The sequence below is a fragment of the Suillus discolor genome (assembly GCF_016758755.1).
Source record: "Suillus discolor strain FC423 chromosome Unknown F5147scaffold_64, whole genome shotgun sequence".
In the NCBI taxonomy this organism is placed as follows: domain Eukaryota; kingdom Fungi; phylum Basidiomycota; class Agaricomycetes; order Boletales; family Suillaceae; genus Suillus; species Suillus discolor.
This window is the reverse complement of record NW_024541311.1, coordinates 47,792-64,500: the sequence shown is the minus strand read 5'-3', so window position 1 is coordinate 64,500 and position 16,709 is coordinate 47,792. Positions and strand designations below refer to the sequence as shown.

At 47.7% G+C, this 16,709-nt stretch overlaps 6 protein-coding genes across 6 annotated transcripts; 3 read left to right on the top strand and 3 right to left on the bottom strand.

The window, feature by feature from the left end:
• Nucleotides 1-500: 500 nt before the first annotated feature.
• Nucleotides 501-2,175, top strand: F5147DRAFT_714704 (uncharacterized protein). The gene is made up of 8 exons (XM_041438491.1): nt 501-754; nt 813-1,133; nt 1,186-1,235; nt 1,286-1,321; nt 1,392-1,405; nt 1,453-1,580; nt 1,631-1,879; nt 1,932-2,175. Exons 2-8 carry the CDS (start codon nt 938-940, stop codon nt 2,042-2,044), a joined length of 786 nt encoding a protein of 261 aa, XP_041288623.1. The 5' UTR covers nt 501-754; nt 813-937; the 3' UTR covers nt 2,045-2,175.
• Nucleotides 2,176-2,278: 103 nt separating this feature from the next.
• Nucleotides 2,279-6,801, bottom strand: F5147DRAFT_617909 (heme peroxidase). Its single transcript, XM_041432562.1, has 23 exons — nt 6,480-6,801; nt 6,362-6,421; nt 6,217-6,301; nt 5,626-6,161; nt 5,356-5,574; nt 5,143-5,307; nt 5,010-5,089; nt 4,794-4,962; nt 4,705-4,738; nt 4,611-4,654; nt 4,514-4,561; nt 4,324-4,462; nt 3,929-4,263; nt 3,708-3,872; nt 3,573-3,652; nt 3,404-3,524; nt 3,058-3,352; nt 2,989-3,002; nt 2,923-2,940; nt 2,812-2,867; nt 2,732-2,759; nt 2,612-2,684; nt 2,279-2,563 (listed from the first exon to the last, which is right to left on the bottom strand). The coding sequence occupies exons 1-23, from the start codon at nt 6,636-6,638 to the stop codon at nt 2,454-2,456; spliced, it is 3,033 nt and encodes a 1,010-aa protein (XP_041288622.1). The 5' UTR covers nt 6,639-6,801; the 3' UTR covers nt 2,279-2,453.
• A 2,152-nt stretch (nt 6,802-8,953) lies between these two features.
• F5147DRAFT_714681 (Endonuclease/exonuclease/phosphatase) lies at nt 8,954-10,303 on the top strand. Its single transcript, XM_041438490.1, has one exon. The coding sequence runs from the start codon at nt 9,180-9,182 to the stop codon at nt 10,155-10,157; it is 978 nt and encodes a 325-aa protein (XP_041288621.1). The 5' UTR covers nt 8,954-9,179; the 3' UTR covers nt 10,158-10,303.
• Nucleotides 10,304-10,447: 144 nt separating this feature from the next.
• Nucleotides 10,448-12,345, bottom strand: F5147DRAFT_714679 (Dihydropteroate synthase-like protein). The gene is made up of 3 exons (XM_041438489.1): nt 12,049-12,345; nt 11,740-11,987; nt 10,448-11,689 (listed from the first exon to the last, which is right to left on the bottom strand). Exons 1-3 carry the CDS (start codon nt 12,304-12,306, stop codon nt 10,558-10,560), a joined length of 1,638 nt encoding a protein of 545 aa, XP_041288620.1. The 5' UTR covers nt 12,307-12,345; the 3' UTR covers nt 10,448-10,557.
• A 65-nt stretch (nt 12,346-12,410) lies between these two features.
• F5147DRAFT_714678 (P-loop containing nucleoside triphosphate hydrolase protein) lies at nt 12,411-15,467 on the top strand. The gene is made up of 11 exons (XM_041438488.1): nt 12,411-12,619; nt 12,678-12,791; nt 12,842-12,900; nt 12,981-13,102; nt 13,159-14,117; nt 14,167-14,316; nt 14,371-14,446; nt 14,493-14,615; nt 14,667-14,908; nt 14,966-15,084; nt 15,134-15,467. The coding sequence occupies exons 1-11, from the start codon at nt 12,458-12,460 to the stop codon at nt 15,312-15,314; spliced, it is 2,307 nt and encodes a 768-aa protein (XP_041288619.1). The 5' UTR covers nt 12,411-12,457; the 3' UTR covers nt 15,315-15,467.
• Nucleotides 15,468-16,692, bottom strand: F5147DRAFT_714673 (ATPase V1 A1 complex subunit E). Its single transcript, XM_041438487.1, has 6 exons — nt 16,559-16,692; nt 16,381-16,461; nt 16,239-16,321; nt 15,865-16,179; nt 15,725-15,812; nt 15,468-15,673 (listed from the first exon to the last, which is right to left on the bottom strand). The coding sequence occupies exons 1-6, from the start codon at nt 16,610-16,612 to the stop codon at nt 15,611-15,613; spliced, it is 684 nt and encodes a 227-aa protein (XP_041288618.1). The 5' UTR covers nt 16,613-16,692; the 3' UTR covers nt 15,468-15,610.
• Between the last annotated feature and the right edge of the window lie 17 nt (nt 16,693-16,709).

Here is a 16,709-nt window from a genome sequence, read left to right as displayed (position 1 = left end):
CGTCTCAACTTTTGCAGATATCACTATCAATTTCATTGAACTCGGACGGACGACCTCCATTTATCCACAGACGTGCTAGGTTGTTTGATCCGGACGAGTGCCCTGTTGTAGAAATTTATGAAACCTTAGTGGTCAGCGCTAGAGCTGAGCGCGAGTAAAGCTATGTCCAAGTCTCGTGATGCCTTCCATGGCTGTGTTTAATCTTTTTTTAGGGTCTAGACTTGACATGCCCGCTACTGGTTGCCGTGAGATGCTATAAACAATTTTTTATTAGCTGACTACTGTAACGCTACTTGAGGCCCGAGGCACTACGTACAGTAAGTCCCTCGTCAGCTCATTAACAAGATACGAAATATACCAATCCTAAGTTTGAATGAAGGTGTCGCAAATATCTAACCCGTGTCGGGTTTTGGATGCAATACGGTAAAGTTATAGCTTACATCATCATACTAATCATGGTTTTTTCCAATCTCGGATCAAACACAATGCTACTTGTGGGTCATCGGTCGACCGGTCAGGCACTGCTCAAGCGCTCAGTGCTATAGCCTGCAACGTATTTCGGCTCCTCTTTGGTGAGCCTTTTGAACGACTGTTGAAGCTGTACTCCGACACTCTTTAACATGACTGCTTGAGTGAGGCCTAGGTTCAATGCGTTATACTTTATCGTGTTCTAACACCATGCACTATGGAATACAGCTCCAGCCGCGCCTAAGTTTCGTGACCACATAATAAAATTAGTCAGGTCCGATCTGTGGTATGCCGCATGTTCATGTATCATGTATCAATGTTTTTAACCCTGGTGCCTTGCCCAGAATGTTATACAGGCTCACTGCCTTCGCTAAAGACTCATCTGACGTGAAAAGCTAACACCTGATTTTCCGATATAAAGAGCACGAACGACAGACGAACACATTAAGCCGCTGTAACTCCCACCACCATGCTGCATCTGCTGTGTATCGCTCTGTCTCTTTTCTTATCCCTTCAGCTCGCTGTCGCAGACCCTGCTTCCACAGTCTCACGAGTTCCACGTCACTCCAAGTCACCATCACTAGTACTGACCAAGTCTGTACTATCAGCTCTCTTGGTTCGGCGAGGGAAATTCACTGCTCGACAAGGATGCCCCAGCGGATATCGTAAGGAATCCACGTGCCAAGTACTGAGAAACACGTTGCTGACCCACCCTAGAGCAATGTACTAACTACCCGGACGCATGCGCCCCTGTTGGCAGCTTCTGTGTAAGGTTGCATGGCCAGCCTTTCCACTGTGATTAACGATTTGAGTCTAGTGCAGCGATTCGTATAACTGTCCAGACGGCACCACCGTACGTACCTTCGCGTCTGTTTAGATATCATGGTAAAAACTGAGTACTGACCAACGAACGTTACAACCAGTGCTTCGATTCCGAGTGAGAATATTTTAATAACTTTTCTTTTCTTTTCTAAAGTCTTGTAGATGTTGTCCCAGTACCGCACAAACGTGTAATGGAAATGCCTGCTGCAACCCTGGTAGTGAATGCTGCAACGGCGACAGCAGCTGCTGTGAATCCGGCTACTCCTGCTGCAATGACTCTACCGGGGGATGTGTGTTATATTCTCTATCCATCGCACGAGCAACGCTAACATCTATTTAGGCTGCCCTACTGGAACCACGTGCATAGCAGATTCTGATCAATGTTCCGCTGGAGGCTCAAGTTCCGTGGGTGGAAGCAGTGTACCCACTAGCATTACGGTTACTACTCCGTCTAAGTCCACTGTGCTGCCAGGAACCACTTCTAGCAGCAGTCCTGTAATTACATTCGACGGGCCCACAACAACTTCCAGCATTTCTTCCTCCACTTCTTCGACAGCTTCATCCGCAGGATCTACTTCCACTGGTTTGTGTAAGCAGTCTCTTGCTTCTAATCCGTGACCTAACTTATACCATACATTTAGCACAAGTTGGTGCTGCTCCTCGTGGCATTGCACTCGCACCTGGAAAACAACTTGTGGTCTTGGCCGCAGTTGTTGGTTTGCCGATCCTCCATAATGTCGTCCAGGCGTTGTGAACACGCAATAACACTTTTCTTCTTATAATCAGCATTTTTTGAGGTTGTGATTCATGATATGTTCACTTTTGTTACATACCAGGACTTGTAATACGACATTTTGCCTGCAAATTGATCTAGTTGGTTCGCGATTGCGGGAGATCAGATCGATCAAGTAGTGACTGAATGACTAGGAGGCCAGTCGTAGCAAAGGGTCGCCTCAGAAATCACTCACTTACATCAGATACGTTTGGATGATATTGCAAACCCATACCCGAGTTCAACGTTCAGGTATGAGATACGATTGGATGATACATTACAAACCGATTCCTCTAAAACAGTGCGAGTAGTGGTAATACATTTAGTGTGGGTTTTTGACTCTTGTAATACAGTGACGAAAATCGGGTGTCTGTAGTTTCCGTATTAAACATCATACTATCATTGCTTTGAGTAGTGACTTTATCAGATGGCAGCGTTCACTCACCCCAACAACCATCGAGGTGGGTATGGAGATGCCGGTGAACCCCGGTGTTTGCTCTGCTTCAATGGATTGAAAAGAGCCTACAGCAGTGCAATCATGTAACTTACCTGCGTCAACGATGATCCGAGGACGACGAATAGAATCCGCATGGAAGATATTGCAGATGATTCCAGGAGCGATCTGGAAAAAATCAATTCTCGCGTCAAACTCTAAGTATCTGCATTTACCTTTGAGAAGACATCCCAGGATAAAAGGCTGGATTACGATAAGTATATGAGCTAGATACAGTGAGAATCGGTAGACGCACCCAGTTTGCTTCGGAATGACAACAACTTGGCCATCAAGAGTGATACGCAGGACAGACTTTGAGGATGTTCAGACTCACGGAGAACCATGTTAATGCTTTGGGATGACTCACTTTGTCACCCGACATCATCTTTATCTAAAGTTAGTGCATGTTTCAAGTGAAAAGTTGGAGACGAACGTCGATGTCCAGATCTGAACATTTGGTTATCATACACTATCCATGCCGCAGACAATGCAAAGAGCTTACCGAGTGCTTTGCAGATATACCGCAGGACGGCTGGGCTCTGTTCTGACCATTCTCGACAACTAGAAGAAAATTTGGAGTAGTCTTCGTTTTGAGCATACATGTAGTATTTCACCACAGAAGCGATGACTGCGGAGAACAAGGCCGCAGAAGGGATGATTTCCTCGAACAAACACAATGCTATCTCCTCTATCGAAGCCTGTGGTGTGACTTTGAGAACCTCCGAGAGGAACGCTTCGCCTTTATGCGATGACACGTGGTTTGAAAACAGAAGATCGCATATACCATTGATTGAAATCTGATTCACCGATTGAGCAGCGAAGCATATAGCGAAATGTAGGATAATTACAATACCATCAGAGAGTCTTTTCAAATGGCCCTCAAGGTATAACATAATTAGCTGGGTAGAGCGCGTGGCTTTCTCGCGAAGGGTCCAGTCGGAAGCAGGATCGTTATTGAAGTACAAGTAGCTATGCATACGTCAGTGATGGGAGGGTAATCACAGCAGATAGACTTACTGTGCAATGTTAAAAAAAGCTTTGTACCAAAATTCTGGAGTCGCCTGCGACGATGATTTGTCCATCAATGGTAATCCGACCTGAACAAAAAAAGGTTAAACTCCAAGAAGCCTGTTGATGTATCAGAGAGCGGACCATGATGTCGCCCACCCAATAAACGGGAAGGAGGTTCAGGATTTCAAGTATGTCGACGTGCTTATCAACTTCGCGTCTCTTGAGTATCAGCTCACTTGTAAGGTGTGCGAAGTGTGAAGTAGACACGGTGTGTTCAGCAACTTTATCAGAGATAGACTTTCTGATCTGAAAAATGTGACGATGAGACCTAATAGATAACGGAGAGCTTAAAAGGGCCTTACTGCTTCGTTCCGTACCCTCGGAGGCGTGTGTAACTTCGAAAGTCGACACTCATAGACTCTAACAACGCTCGTATCAGTAGCTGCAAACGCAGTTTGTTGAACAGTCAAAGGCCTGTCCCACTCGTAAAGATGCCGGATTTCGGCACCACGCGGCACCTTGGTCATGCTCGAAGCAAGGAACTCTGGAGTCAGGAAAGGAAAGTGAGCGTAGACTGAACCCACGGGGTAGTGATCAGGGAGCATGCGAAAGAGAAGCTTGGTGAGCATGCCACCATAGGATCCATCCACCTTGTTGACCATGCAATGCTCGTAACCCCATGTTGTCAAGTTGAACGCTACCATGAGAAGCTCAGCATCGACGAAAAAAGATTTGGCTCAAGAATCAGTTGACTCACGAGTGAAGTCTACTGTAAGAAACCTGTCTCCACGAGTCAAGCATACGGCATCGGCGAGAATGGCACGTGAGATGGTGTATCCAGGGCAAAGGCCAGCGCCAGCAATTGGAGGCTTTGTTTCCTCAGCCTGCAGGCCCACCTGATGTGAATCAACAAATGCAAACCGTCCAAGGCTGTTGTCGAGGCTTACATGTAATTCTAGGTTTTCAATATCACCGTACAAGCGTTCGGCTGCGATCTATTGATGGTCAATATGCGGGTAATCATACAACGGGATTAATCCCTACATAAATCTCTGGATCGGGATTCCATTCACTGAAGCTCTTGTATGCTGAAAGCAAATTATAAGTCAATAAACTAACGGAGTGAAAACTACCTCACGTTTCAGGCCAATGAAGCGACGAAATTCGTTCAGCTAGGTTTCAATACTTAGTGTCACTACGACTTTTTGCAACCCATATTGGACTTACTGAACAAGCACCCCAAGCTCGTGCCTGTTCTATGCCCAAAATCTCCACAATTCGCATGGCGGCCGGAACACCCCTCGCACGAAAGGCACAAGCCCTGTCGGCCGTTGCATCCTGTAAAACACGGGCGATATTGGCGTCGCTGAATCGACCATCCTTTTCACGGGTGAGACTGTGACTCGTTAGCTGGCAATACATGACAAAGTGAACACTTCATACCCGCCAAATGTCCAACTACGAATGTTAGGTATTTGAGCACAATCCCTGTGAACAGCAGCCTTGAACTCTTCGACAGTGATCTAAGGAAACAAATATATCTTTTGAACACAGCATATAAGGAGGATACACATACAGTCGAAGGGTCTCTGTCAGGGAGAATGTTTTTGAAACTGTGTTCAATCCATGCTTCATCTTGACGCGACATCGCCGCATGCCAACGATAGAGCATGTTGAACTCCAGAGAAACAGCGTTTCCAGCTCCTCGTTGGGAAACGTCATGCGTCTGCTCACGAAACCCCTGAATGAAAGTCAAAATGGATAGTGAGTCTTACGAAGAATTCCGGACCTGAAGTGGATTCAATCGCCAAGTCAGTCCATCTCTGACAAGACCAAGAATGCCTCCAACGTAGTCCGTTAAGATGATCTGCATGAAAAAGGCTGCATTGACCAGTCGAGCACGGTGAAAGATCTCATTACACTGGGCAGTACGTTGGGCTTCTTGAAGACCCGCTGGGCGTGCAAATGTCCCTCGCTCGTTGAGGCTAAGGATCTTGCTTGCGATATACTGTTCGGTGAGTTAGCATCTCTCCTTTTACGCAGTAGAACAAAGACGGACATTGTGGTGACGACTGAATAAGACTGCAAGGGCACCCACAGAGGGGGGCATGAACAAGAGACGCTTGTCAGCAAATACATCCTCCCAAATGTGACCGGTTCCGTCCTTCTTGCGTATACTATCGACCTGCTCTTCGTTGTGTCCATATAGGATACTCAGGTCGAGGTAGCTGCTGGCATTGTTGATCGTCCAATCGTGGGAGTTCGTATCGAATATACTGTGAATGATGAGATCTGCAAATGCGAAGAACAGACTGGAGAGACCCCCAGGATGAGGGACGAAGTCATTCCGACCACGACGTAGAAGGGTATCAAATACCTCTCCTGGATCTGGTAATGGATGACGCGACGAAACATGCGTAGAAGGCACAGATCGCGCATATGGTTGGCCTGCTTGACCAAGGTTCGGCACGGACATCGAATAATTGGAGCCATCAGCACTGCGGAAGATATATGGCATGCCACTGGAGCTGGACAGAGGCGTCGTTAAAGGAGTCTTCAAGAAGCTGTAAGGTGGGTGAGGAAGGTCCTTATAAACTAAACGCGCCTGATCAGAACTGTACATATAACTTGTCGATACAGATATACGTACGGATATTAATCACGGAAATCTGAAGTTCTTTAGCGAAGACTGAGTCGTCTGGAAGGCGCGACATCAACATCAGAAGTTTTTCTAGCTAAGTTCCACAAAAAATAGCGTGAGTTTGCATCCAATAACAGACGACGCATACACCTACCAAAAACTCCCGGTCATCGATCCCTGACTTGAGGTTCTTCAGTGCATCAACATATGCTGGCTGATAGCAAATAGCTCGCATTCAGCTCAAGTTTCACAACGGGCGACGGCCTACTCACCAGGTCAGCCAGGGTAAAGGCGGGTCCTCGTGTAATCATTTGTTCAAAGTCTTCTACTGATTTGGTTCCTCCAAGGAACGCGAGAATGTCAACCTGGTCGGATATGTATGGAATGATATTGATCTTTGGTACAAGTGACGCTGCTGCTCGTTTCATCATGATGGTATGGATGTTGAAACTGAAAATTGGTTTAGTTGACTCAGAGGAAGGACGTGGTCAAGAAATGTGGTACTGATAAAGGCCCAGTACGACTGGCTATATATGCATCGGGTCTGAAAGGCATTCAGTAACAGATGTAAAAGGCCGCCAAAAGGAATTCCAGTGTCAAGCAATACTTAAATAATAAACATTACCCTTACAGCTGGGAGAGTCAAACTTTATAGAGCGCGAGGAGCCATTCATACGAATATGTGTTTGAAAGCCAGATCCGAAATTTGGGCTGCTGGCGGCCATGCTTGTATATCTAGTCACGGTAAGTACTGACTCGTCGGAGACACGCGATGGACGCAACGGCTGCGTCAATTGACCAGACGCTGCAGGACCACCAGGTCGAATTCTTCAAAATGTGTGGGTCGGGAATATATAAATATCAATGGCCGCGCTTGCATGTAGTTCTAGTTAAGGATTTGGTCCTTACACCCAGTGAAGAACGACAATATTTAGGTAGATATGTGTAGATATAAGTCGATAAAAATTTAAGTCATGATTCTTATCGATCTGTTTCGAGGTCTCTCGACAAAATGTCACTTTTCGAGACGTAAAAAGATACAGATCGAGACGAATTTCTAACGTTTAGATATAATTCTCGATGCCTTTAGGTGTTTAGATAGGCATTTACATACGGATTGTTGCTCGATTTGAATCAAAAATGTTATCGATACACAGCTAATGCAATCAAATGAGAATATCGAGGGGTATCGCTATTATTTGGGGGGTATCGCTAGGTATCGCTATCACTGGGGGTATCCACTGCGCGCTGCGCCGCCATCCGCCATCCCGTGTCACACTACTCCTCGTCCATGTCGTGAACGGTTCCAACAACCCCACATGACTTGAGCTATAAAATGAGACTGTTAGTGTAGTACACAATAGAGATTGGTGGGCCGAACTCACCTGAGCTGTTGCTTTGCACTTGTACACCTATAATAGTAGACTGTATTAGATAGATATCAATATAAGAAAAAAGACGCACCTCTTTGTCGGCTTTAGACAGCCCATTCCAGTAAGAGGTGAAGACACTTGCTGGTTCCTTTTGATGGCCGTTTGATTGCCAGTCGAGAGCACACAAGTTCCTGTATGATATGAATCATAGAATTAGTTTTGATTGGTATGATAATAAAAGAACAACTTACCGCGCAGTAATCTTTGCGTTCACCCGCATTGGCTTGGTACTCAGCTGGCACTTTTTGATGGTATCAGGCTATGCTATCGTGCACACATCCGCCAGGATCCCGCCACTAATCATCGTACTCATTCCCACTGTCCTTGCCTTGGAGCGTCGAAGAAGAGCTGATCTGTAGTAGTAGATTAGGCGGATGGGCAGCCTGGTGGTGAATGTAGTAGCCTATGTAGAGCAATAAAAAATGAAAAACGGACTTAGCGACTGAAAGTGTCGAAGGTGGAGAGAGCAGAGGCTCTGCATCTGGGAGACATGCCGTAGACCCTATCTAGAGGCTTGATGAAGCGGGACAGTGAAATTGATGAGGATCTTGTGAGGTTGTATTGGAAGTACGGAGTATCTAGGGAGGAGTCAGGACCACAAGGATCCAGGGAGGCGCTGAGGAGGAAGTAAGGAGTCTTTATCCCGGATATTCATACATCACATATCAGCGTCACGTGAAGTGTCCATTCGAAGTACTAAGTAAGAGAGGAGAATGTGTGTACTGTGTACTAGTAGTCTGTGGGAGATACAGTCGCGGGCTAACTTGAAACACAAGGAGATGATCGTATCGAGCCGGCGTCGTGGTGGGGACGAATGACAGGGTGAACGGCGGATGAGAAGATGCGCGAGGTTCAACCAGTACTTGTACTGACTCGTAATAAAGATAACAAAAATACATGGCTAAGTTATACACAAATACACACATGCATCTAGCGCTGCTGCCTGCATTGAACGTGTGCATATGCAAAGTTTGTGCAAAGTTTGCCGAAAGTTCGTTGCGTAGTTGCAACGTTGCAAACTACACGATCAAAGTCTGACAATGTTTGCATTTTTTTTACTTTGCGAAGATTCTTTGCGTTTTGCACGAAATTAGAGTTTTGCTGTCTCGATTTTCTTAGATTTGTATCTGCCTCAATTTGTGATTAGATATCTATCTACACGTATCTACCTCATTCTTGTCGATTTTCACTGGGCCTTACAGCTTACAGGCTTACAGCGTCGACGCGTCGGTGGCAGTGCACTTGAGTCCATGCATTCGCGTACTATGTATATTGCGTAATATCATCATGTGATTTCAAATAACTTGCTTTCTTACAACTCAGTACTCAGGCTCCATGAAATTGTTGACGGATCAGTGCATTGAATCACGGCTAGAAAGCTCGGGCAGGACAACCAAAAGAAGTGAAGCATGTCCTCGGCAGCTGGTACCAGCTGGCGCTCTCCTCATTTCACAATTGCTGTAGTGCCAGTGGGTCTCGTGTCTGCTAAGGCCTAAATTAAACCCCTGCCAGAAGCTTCCCTCATTCCAACACACCGCCATGGTCACCGACAGACTCTGGCGTACTCTTTCTGCCTTCAACCGATCCACCCGAAGCTGGGAACCCATACCTTTGCGAAACGTACAGAGCCAAGCGACACTGAGGTTTTCTCCCACATTACGGAGCATCGACACCTTTTGGACGCAGAGGTTTTCTCTCATATCATGGAACATCGACGCCTTCTCCCCGCGGCACGTCTCACGCGCCAAATTCATCCTCAGCCATATCCTCGAGGAATCGAAATCTCCTGATATCCTCTTTCTCCAAGAAGTCACGCCTGAGGTCCGGGCCTCTCTCCTAGATGATGCGAGAGTGCGCGCTGCCTTCCTGGTGACTGACGCCGAGGACCAAACGTCGTTTGAGGACGTGCCCTTTGCCACCATGACATTGCTGTCCAGCACGCGCTTTACCTCCGGGCTGGATTCGCAGAAGGAAGGCGATGGGATCGAGGGAGGGAAAAAATTCATGCTCGGGCGCGTCTCCCGCGTGATACTCCCGAGCAAGTACAGGAGGGATGCGCTTTGTGTGGACATCATCCCCCCAATATCGCCACGTACAGTCTTTCGTCTCATCAGCGTGCACCTCGACTCGCTCCGGGATACGCTACACTACCGCGCCCAGCAGATGGAGATACTGGCCAACGTCCTGCGCGAGCCCGGATGCAGTGGCGGGATCATTGCGGGCGACTTCAACGCCATCAGCCCCGAGGATGATGGGCTCGTCGACAAGAACGAACTGGTAGATGCGTGGGTCGCATTGCACGGGAGAGACCTTGATGGAGCTACGTGGGGTGTCGGCGTGGAACGGCGGGACGGAATAGGGCCGGGCAGGTTGGACAAGGTTGCAATGATGGGCTTACAGGCTAAGGAAATGGAAGTCCTCCGCCCTGGTACTATTGAGGTGCCCAGGCCGGGCGAGAAACCTGTCGAGATTCCTTGGAGTGACCATTGCGGGCTGAGATGCACCTTTACCATCTGAATACCATCAAACAGGTTTAGGCTAGCACCCTCGACGAGGAGTAATTACCAAATTTGTCATAGATGTAGAGCGAAGACGCCGGAGCAACTGCGTTTTTCTTTTTAAACGTCGAATGCTATGTATCCTATTCTATAATTCATCTCTTTTGATTGTGTGCGTTTATAGTTGGTTTATAGTCCTAGTAAGTCGTTAAGACCTGCATCCATTCCTTCGTCCTTTGCTCCGTTATTACTCTTACTGTCGGACATTACCGATATGGAGAATCAGAGACCAAAGAGTCTTAGGGTGCGGTAAAATTAACCGGTCAGTTAGTATTAACTGGGTCATGAACGCATGGGATGATCTTACGCGACAAGTCAAGTCTACCGCAAGTGGTACCTTGTTAAGTAGTAAGTGTTAATTAGGGATAACTCCAGATAGCTGAAGCCACAGCCACGACGTCTCTCATATCTTGTATATCATGGACTCTCACAACGCTTGCGCCCTGTTGAATAGCACAAGCCACGGTCGCTGCCGTTCCCCACTCTCGTTCTTTCGGCTCAGTCTTTCTCCCTTTGTATGTCCCATCCGCATCCGGGCGTTCTAAAATTGCACCGAGAAATGACTTCCGGGACGATCCAATGAGTCGCGGATATCCTGCGAGTGGGTTCGCGGGAGTGTTCGCTGTCACCGAAGAAGCTTCGCGAAGTAGTGCACAGTTTGCTTCAACAGTTTTGCTGAAACCGATACCAGGGTCGACGATAACGAACCACCTCCGCACACCGCCTTTGCCCTTAATAATTGCTTCCACTTTCTCTCCCAGCTCAACCCGCACACCTTCTAGAACTCGGCCCGTGTACTGGCTGTAGTCTTTGTTTGAGCCTGCATCACCGCGTGAATGCATTAAGATGACAGGAACAGCGAGTTTTCGGGCTACCTCTCGCATTTTTAAGAGGTGCTTTTCTGAGGATTGCGCAAGGGGGTACTCAGGACCCGTGAAGGAATACACATCATTGATGCAGTTTGCGCCAGCCAGGACAGCAGCTTCCGCGACCTCCCAACGGAATGTATCGATTGAGATAAGAGCGGAACTGACGTCCTGATCTTCATGTGACCGTATGGCCTGAATGACGGGCACTACACGTTGACACTCCTCTTCTGGTGAGACAAATGCTGCTCCCGGACGAGTTGAATAACCCCCGATATCAATGATATCGGCACCTGCTCGTACGGATGCCGCAGAGTAAGTCAGAGCAGCTGATAATGTATTATTAACAGAACCATCCGAGAATGAATCTGGAGTGGCATTCAAGGTGGCCATCAGCCTCACTTTCGTCGGTCGTTGGATGTCACTTGAACAATGGGTGGTCCAGTACCTTCCCATAGAGGGCACCTGATAGGTGCCCAGAAGCTGTCGTGTTTCGGTGATCGGATAATCGGCGAAAGGGGTGACTTTAAGCATTGGGAAATCGACGTTCGACTGCCTAATAACGTCACCCAGAAGTGTGCGTATTGATTTCTTATGAACTGGATGCACGAATTCTGGGATCATGCTAATTTTGCAAATTTAGTTGTCGACAATAACTAAAGCTGTTACACACACTCAGCTAGAGGACGCAAAACAAACTCTCGTTCTGCCATGCGTGGATGCGGTACGACAAGTTCATTGGCCAGACCATCGAGGGTATCTCTCAGGCTTTCAGCACGAGTATCAATGATCTCGTTATCGTACAGTATTATATCCAAGTCAACCGCACGAGGTCCATTCTGGATAGAAGGCACCCTCCCCACTGTCGTTTCAATTCTTTTAAGTAATTTCAATAATATCCACGGCTCCATGTTTGTCTCGACCTAAAGGCCCTCAACTAAGTAACAGACCTGTGGCCATCAGTTCTTGAATGGACGAACTCACTAAGCACGCACAATTCGCAAATCTTGGCTGGTCTGTGACATACATGGGCGCAGTTTCGTACATGAAGCTCGTGTCAGCGACCGATACGGTGTTAGCAGCCACATCGGTCAACAGCTGATCAGGTTGCTCAATCAAGCGCAAAGCAGTTTCAATGTTGGCGAATCGATCGCCAAGATTCGAGCCTAGTGCGATTGCCACGCTGTGCTTCGCTGATGAAGGATAAACATTCCGAATTACGGACGTTAAGGGACCAGTCATAAATAAAAGATTCTGAAGGAAGTGGTGTATGAGAATGAGTACCTGTGGCGGGAATTGATCATTATTTATGATTATGTAACCCTGATGAGAGAACTTTGAGAACCACGACGTCGAGGTTGTACTTGTACTATTTTTCTCCGGGCCTGCAAACATGACAATGCCAAAGGATAACCCATACCTTGCCCATCGACATCCCACTGAGCGAGCTATTTCAAGCGCAAGCACTCTCAACGGTGCCAGCCCCTCCTCAAGAGAGCCTCTCTATGGTTTTGTTCCTCGGATGGTCAATGCAGATCAGGTCGGACAGGCATTGGTATGTCCTTTCAATAGTTAGCATCGATGCCGGCTAGCTGACTCGGTAATCTGCTTAGGAACATGATTTAAACCCGTTCACAAAGCAGCCCCATACTGCACAATACAAAAAGATTCTGGAAGCTCGCAAAAAGCTTCCTGTGTTTGCACAGATGACTGAGTTCTATAAAATAGTAAGCTCCTCTTCTTATCCCACCCCATTCACCCCGACTTACGTTCGCAGTTCAACAAACACCAAATCATTGTCATGGTCGGTGAGACCGGCTCAGGCAAGACCACGCAGTAAGTTGGTACCCCCAAGACAAATATTCTCCCTTGTCATTTTTGAACAGTCGCTTATAGACTCTTTTTGTCACTGATAGAATACCCCAGTTCGTCGCCTACTCTGATCTTCCCCATACCAAGAACAAAATGGTAGCATGTACTCAGCCCCGCAGAGTCGCTGCCATGTCTGTGGCTAAGCGTGTAGCGGATGAGATGGACGGTTCGTCTCTTTTACTTCGTGTATTGACCGCATTCTGAGCTCTTTCCGTCCCCTAGTCCCACTTGGTCGACAGGTCGGTTATTCAATACGTTTCGAAGATATGACCGAGCCTGGCACCACCTTTCTCAAATACATGACCGATGGAATGCTCCTCCGTGAGGCCATGAACGACCCTGATCTCAACCGTTACTCCACTATTATCCTCGACGAAGCCCACGAACGTACCCTCGCTACCGATATCCTTATGGGCATCCTTAAATCCCTCGCCCAACGCCGTTCAGACCTCAAACTCATCATTATGTCTGCCACTCTAGATGCACTCAAGTTCCAGAAGTACTTCGCTGTCTCTGGCGGCACTCCCGCCCCGCTCTTCAAGGTCCCAGGTCGTACTCACCCTGTCGAGGTGTTTTACACCCAGGAACCGGAGCCGGACTATGTCGAGGCTGCCATCCGCACGGTGCTCATGATTCATCGCGCCGAGGAGCCAGGTGATATCCTATTGTTCCTGACGGGTGAGGAGGAGATAGAGGATGCGTGTCGGAAGATCAAGCTCGAGGCGGACGACCTCATCAACTCCGACCCCGAGTCTGTAGGCCCTCTTATATGCATCCCACTGTATTCGTCGCTACCGCCGCAACAGCAACAACGCATCTTCGACCCGCCACCGAAAGCAGGCAGTCCGGACGGTCCCCCAGGACGCAAGGTTGTAATCAGCACGAATATAGCGGAGACATCGCTGACGATCGATGGGATCGTATATGTCGTCGACCCAGGATTTTCTAAGCAAAAGGTGTATAACCCGCGCATTCGTGTGGAGAGCTTACTCGTGAGTCCGATTTCCAAGGCGTCAGCACAGCAGCGTGCAGGCCGGGCCGGCAGAACGAGGCCAGGCAAATGCTTTAGGTTATACACGGAGAAGGACTTTATGTCGGAGCTCGAGGAACAGACTCACCCAGAAATTTTGAGGAGTAATTTGGCGAATACGGTGCTGGAGCTTGTCAAGGCGGGGATTAAGGTGAGTGTGACGTGAGAGGATGGTTTCAGATGGGCTGATACGTGTGTAGGATCTTGTCAAGTTTGATTATGTGGATGCGCCAGCACCAGAGACGCTAATGAGAGCACTGGAACTGTTAAATTACCTCGCTGCGCTGGACGATGATGGGAACCTCACGGCATTGGGGAGTATCATGGCTGAATTCCCTCTGGATCCACAGGTAGGCGATTTTTCTGGTGGTGGGGTTCTTCACAGTTCTGACGCACATTCCTAGCTCTCGAAGATGTTGATCGCTAGCCCAGAATTCAAGTGTAGCAACGAGATCTTGACGATCACCGCAATGTTGTCAGGTGCGCACTCAGCCTTAATGTTTACTCTCATCTGACGCTCTTGCAGTACCAAATGTGTGGCTGCGGCCGAATAACCAGCGAAAAGAGGCAGATATTGCAAAGGCGCAGCTGACCGTTCCTGACGGTGACCATTTAACACTTCTCAACGTGTACAACAACTACATCCAAAGCAAGTTATTCTCTTTTATACACACACATATTCACTCACATCTGCCCCCAGATCAATACGACAAAAACTGGACATGGAACAACTACCTCTCCGCTCGGGCGCTGATGCAAGCAGACAACGTACGCGAGCAGTTGAAACGAACGATGGAGCGGTTTGAGGTGGAGCTCATCAGCGTGCAAGATCAGAAGAAGATGTTTATGGCGATTAGGCAGTCGCTGTGTTGTGGGTTTTTCATGCAAGTCGCGCATAAAGAGGGAGATAAAGGGAACTATATGACTGTGAAAGATAACCAGGTGCGTTATGATTGTTTTGGGTAGTTTGCCATGCTGATGGTTTTTATTTTGTGGTAGGCCGTAGCACTACATCCATCTTGCGGGCTGGACACGCAGCCAGAGTGGGTGATTTTCAATGAGTTCGTGCTCACAACGAGACCTTATATACGGACTGTTACGGATGTGCGACCAGAATGGTACGTTCTTAAGCATCTTCTCTGTGGATTTGCATCGACGTTTCGACAGGCTTCTCGATTACGCGTCTTCGTATTATGATCTAGACAATTGGCTAGACAGCGAGGCGAAGCGTGCGTTGCTGAGAAGTAAGAAAAAGCAGGCGGGAAAGTTCGAGGCGCGGTTCGACCAGGTGGAGACGTCAAAGGAGGGAGGGGGTTCGGCGAAGAAGAGGAAGAGGAAGCAAGGGTAGGATAGGCACCACAGGGTTCGCTTTCGCGTGTTATGCGTGCTCTTGTTATTTTCTTCGATCTAGAATATATATGCCCTACCTCTGAAGCTTAAAGCTTATCAACACGAAAGGGCAGCTGTAAGTATCAGCTCCCCGGTTTAGCATATTCCAACTGTGTTTGGACAAATATTGCAATAGACTGTATGTATTCTGCCGGACAGTAACTTGATATTTACTTGACATTCAAGAATGGATGTATTTCTATCATGTCTAGGACAAACTGTTGGCTGGTGCACGAATCTGGAGTGTGATGACGCTCATGTGTAGAACTTCCTGTTCTCATTCGGCCCAAACAAATCTCTTCTAATCTCGGGGAGCATCTACAAAAAGTATGTTAGACGAGAATGAACCCAACATTTAGTGTGACCTACCTTGTCCTCTAGAAGTCTCAGTCGCTCGTCCAATGTGTTGTCGATGGTAATTCGTCGCGAGCTACTCACAAGTTTGACACCACCCGCACTAAAATGGATTTGTTGAAAGAATGGCGTCCCAGGAAATTCGATCGACTTACCAATCTTTACTCAGAGTCGTCTCCAACTCAAAAGACACATCGCGCCCGCTGATCTGAGCATATGAATCTACGGCTGCTTCTCCTGCCTTTTGCGCGATATCGACATCCTGTTCGCGAACATGCAACACGACGTTTGTCTCCATAAGCTGGAGAAAGCCTTGCACGACGGCGCCTTCGAGGAACTGAGAGTAACGCCCCTCGTCTTCGGCGAATGTCAGAATCGATGTCCGAGAGATGGAGAATAGTTCCTGTAGTTGCTCCTCACGACGCTGTAAAAGCTTCAATCGCGATTTGTTGGTCAAGTTAGACTGTGCACTGAATGACACTAGGCGATCAGTATGTCATTCAAATATCAGGCAAGTGGATTAACATACATCTTCTGTGCGACTTCAGCACCCTTGCGCTTCTTCTCAAATTGTGCATCAATAGCCTGTTGTTCTTGCTTCACGAGTTTTGCCTTTCAAGATAGACACACATTGCGTATGAAGGACTATGAAGTGGAGCAACGCTACGTACCTTCTCGATAGCAAACTCCTCGTCCGCTTTCACTTTAATCTCGCGTGCTTTCTCCAGAGCCTCCTGCTTGATGAAAGCAACCTACATGCACGAGCTATGATGTTAGATACCGCTTATATTTCAACCGAGGAGGGGTAGGGCATCGGCATCATATACGCGAGACTATGCGCAGACGTACCATCTTATTCATCTCACTCAGGACTTCCTCATCGTTCATCGGTCGTGGAGGCATCTTGGAAGTATGAACTTATAGGATGGACCGCGCTGACTGGAAAGTGACAGAGCTGCGTACTAGTACTCTGAAGTCTGGTCGCAAGCCAAGGTAATTC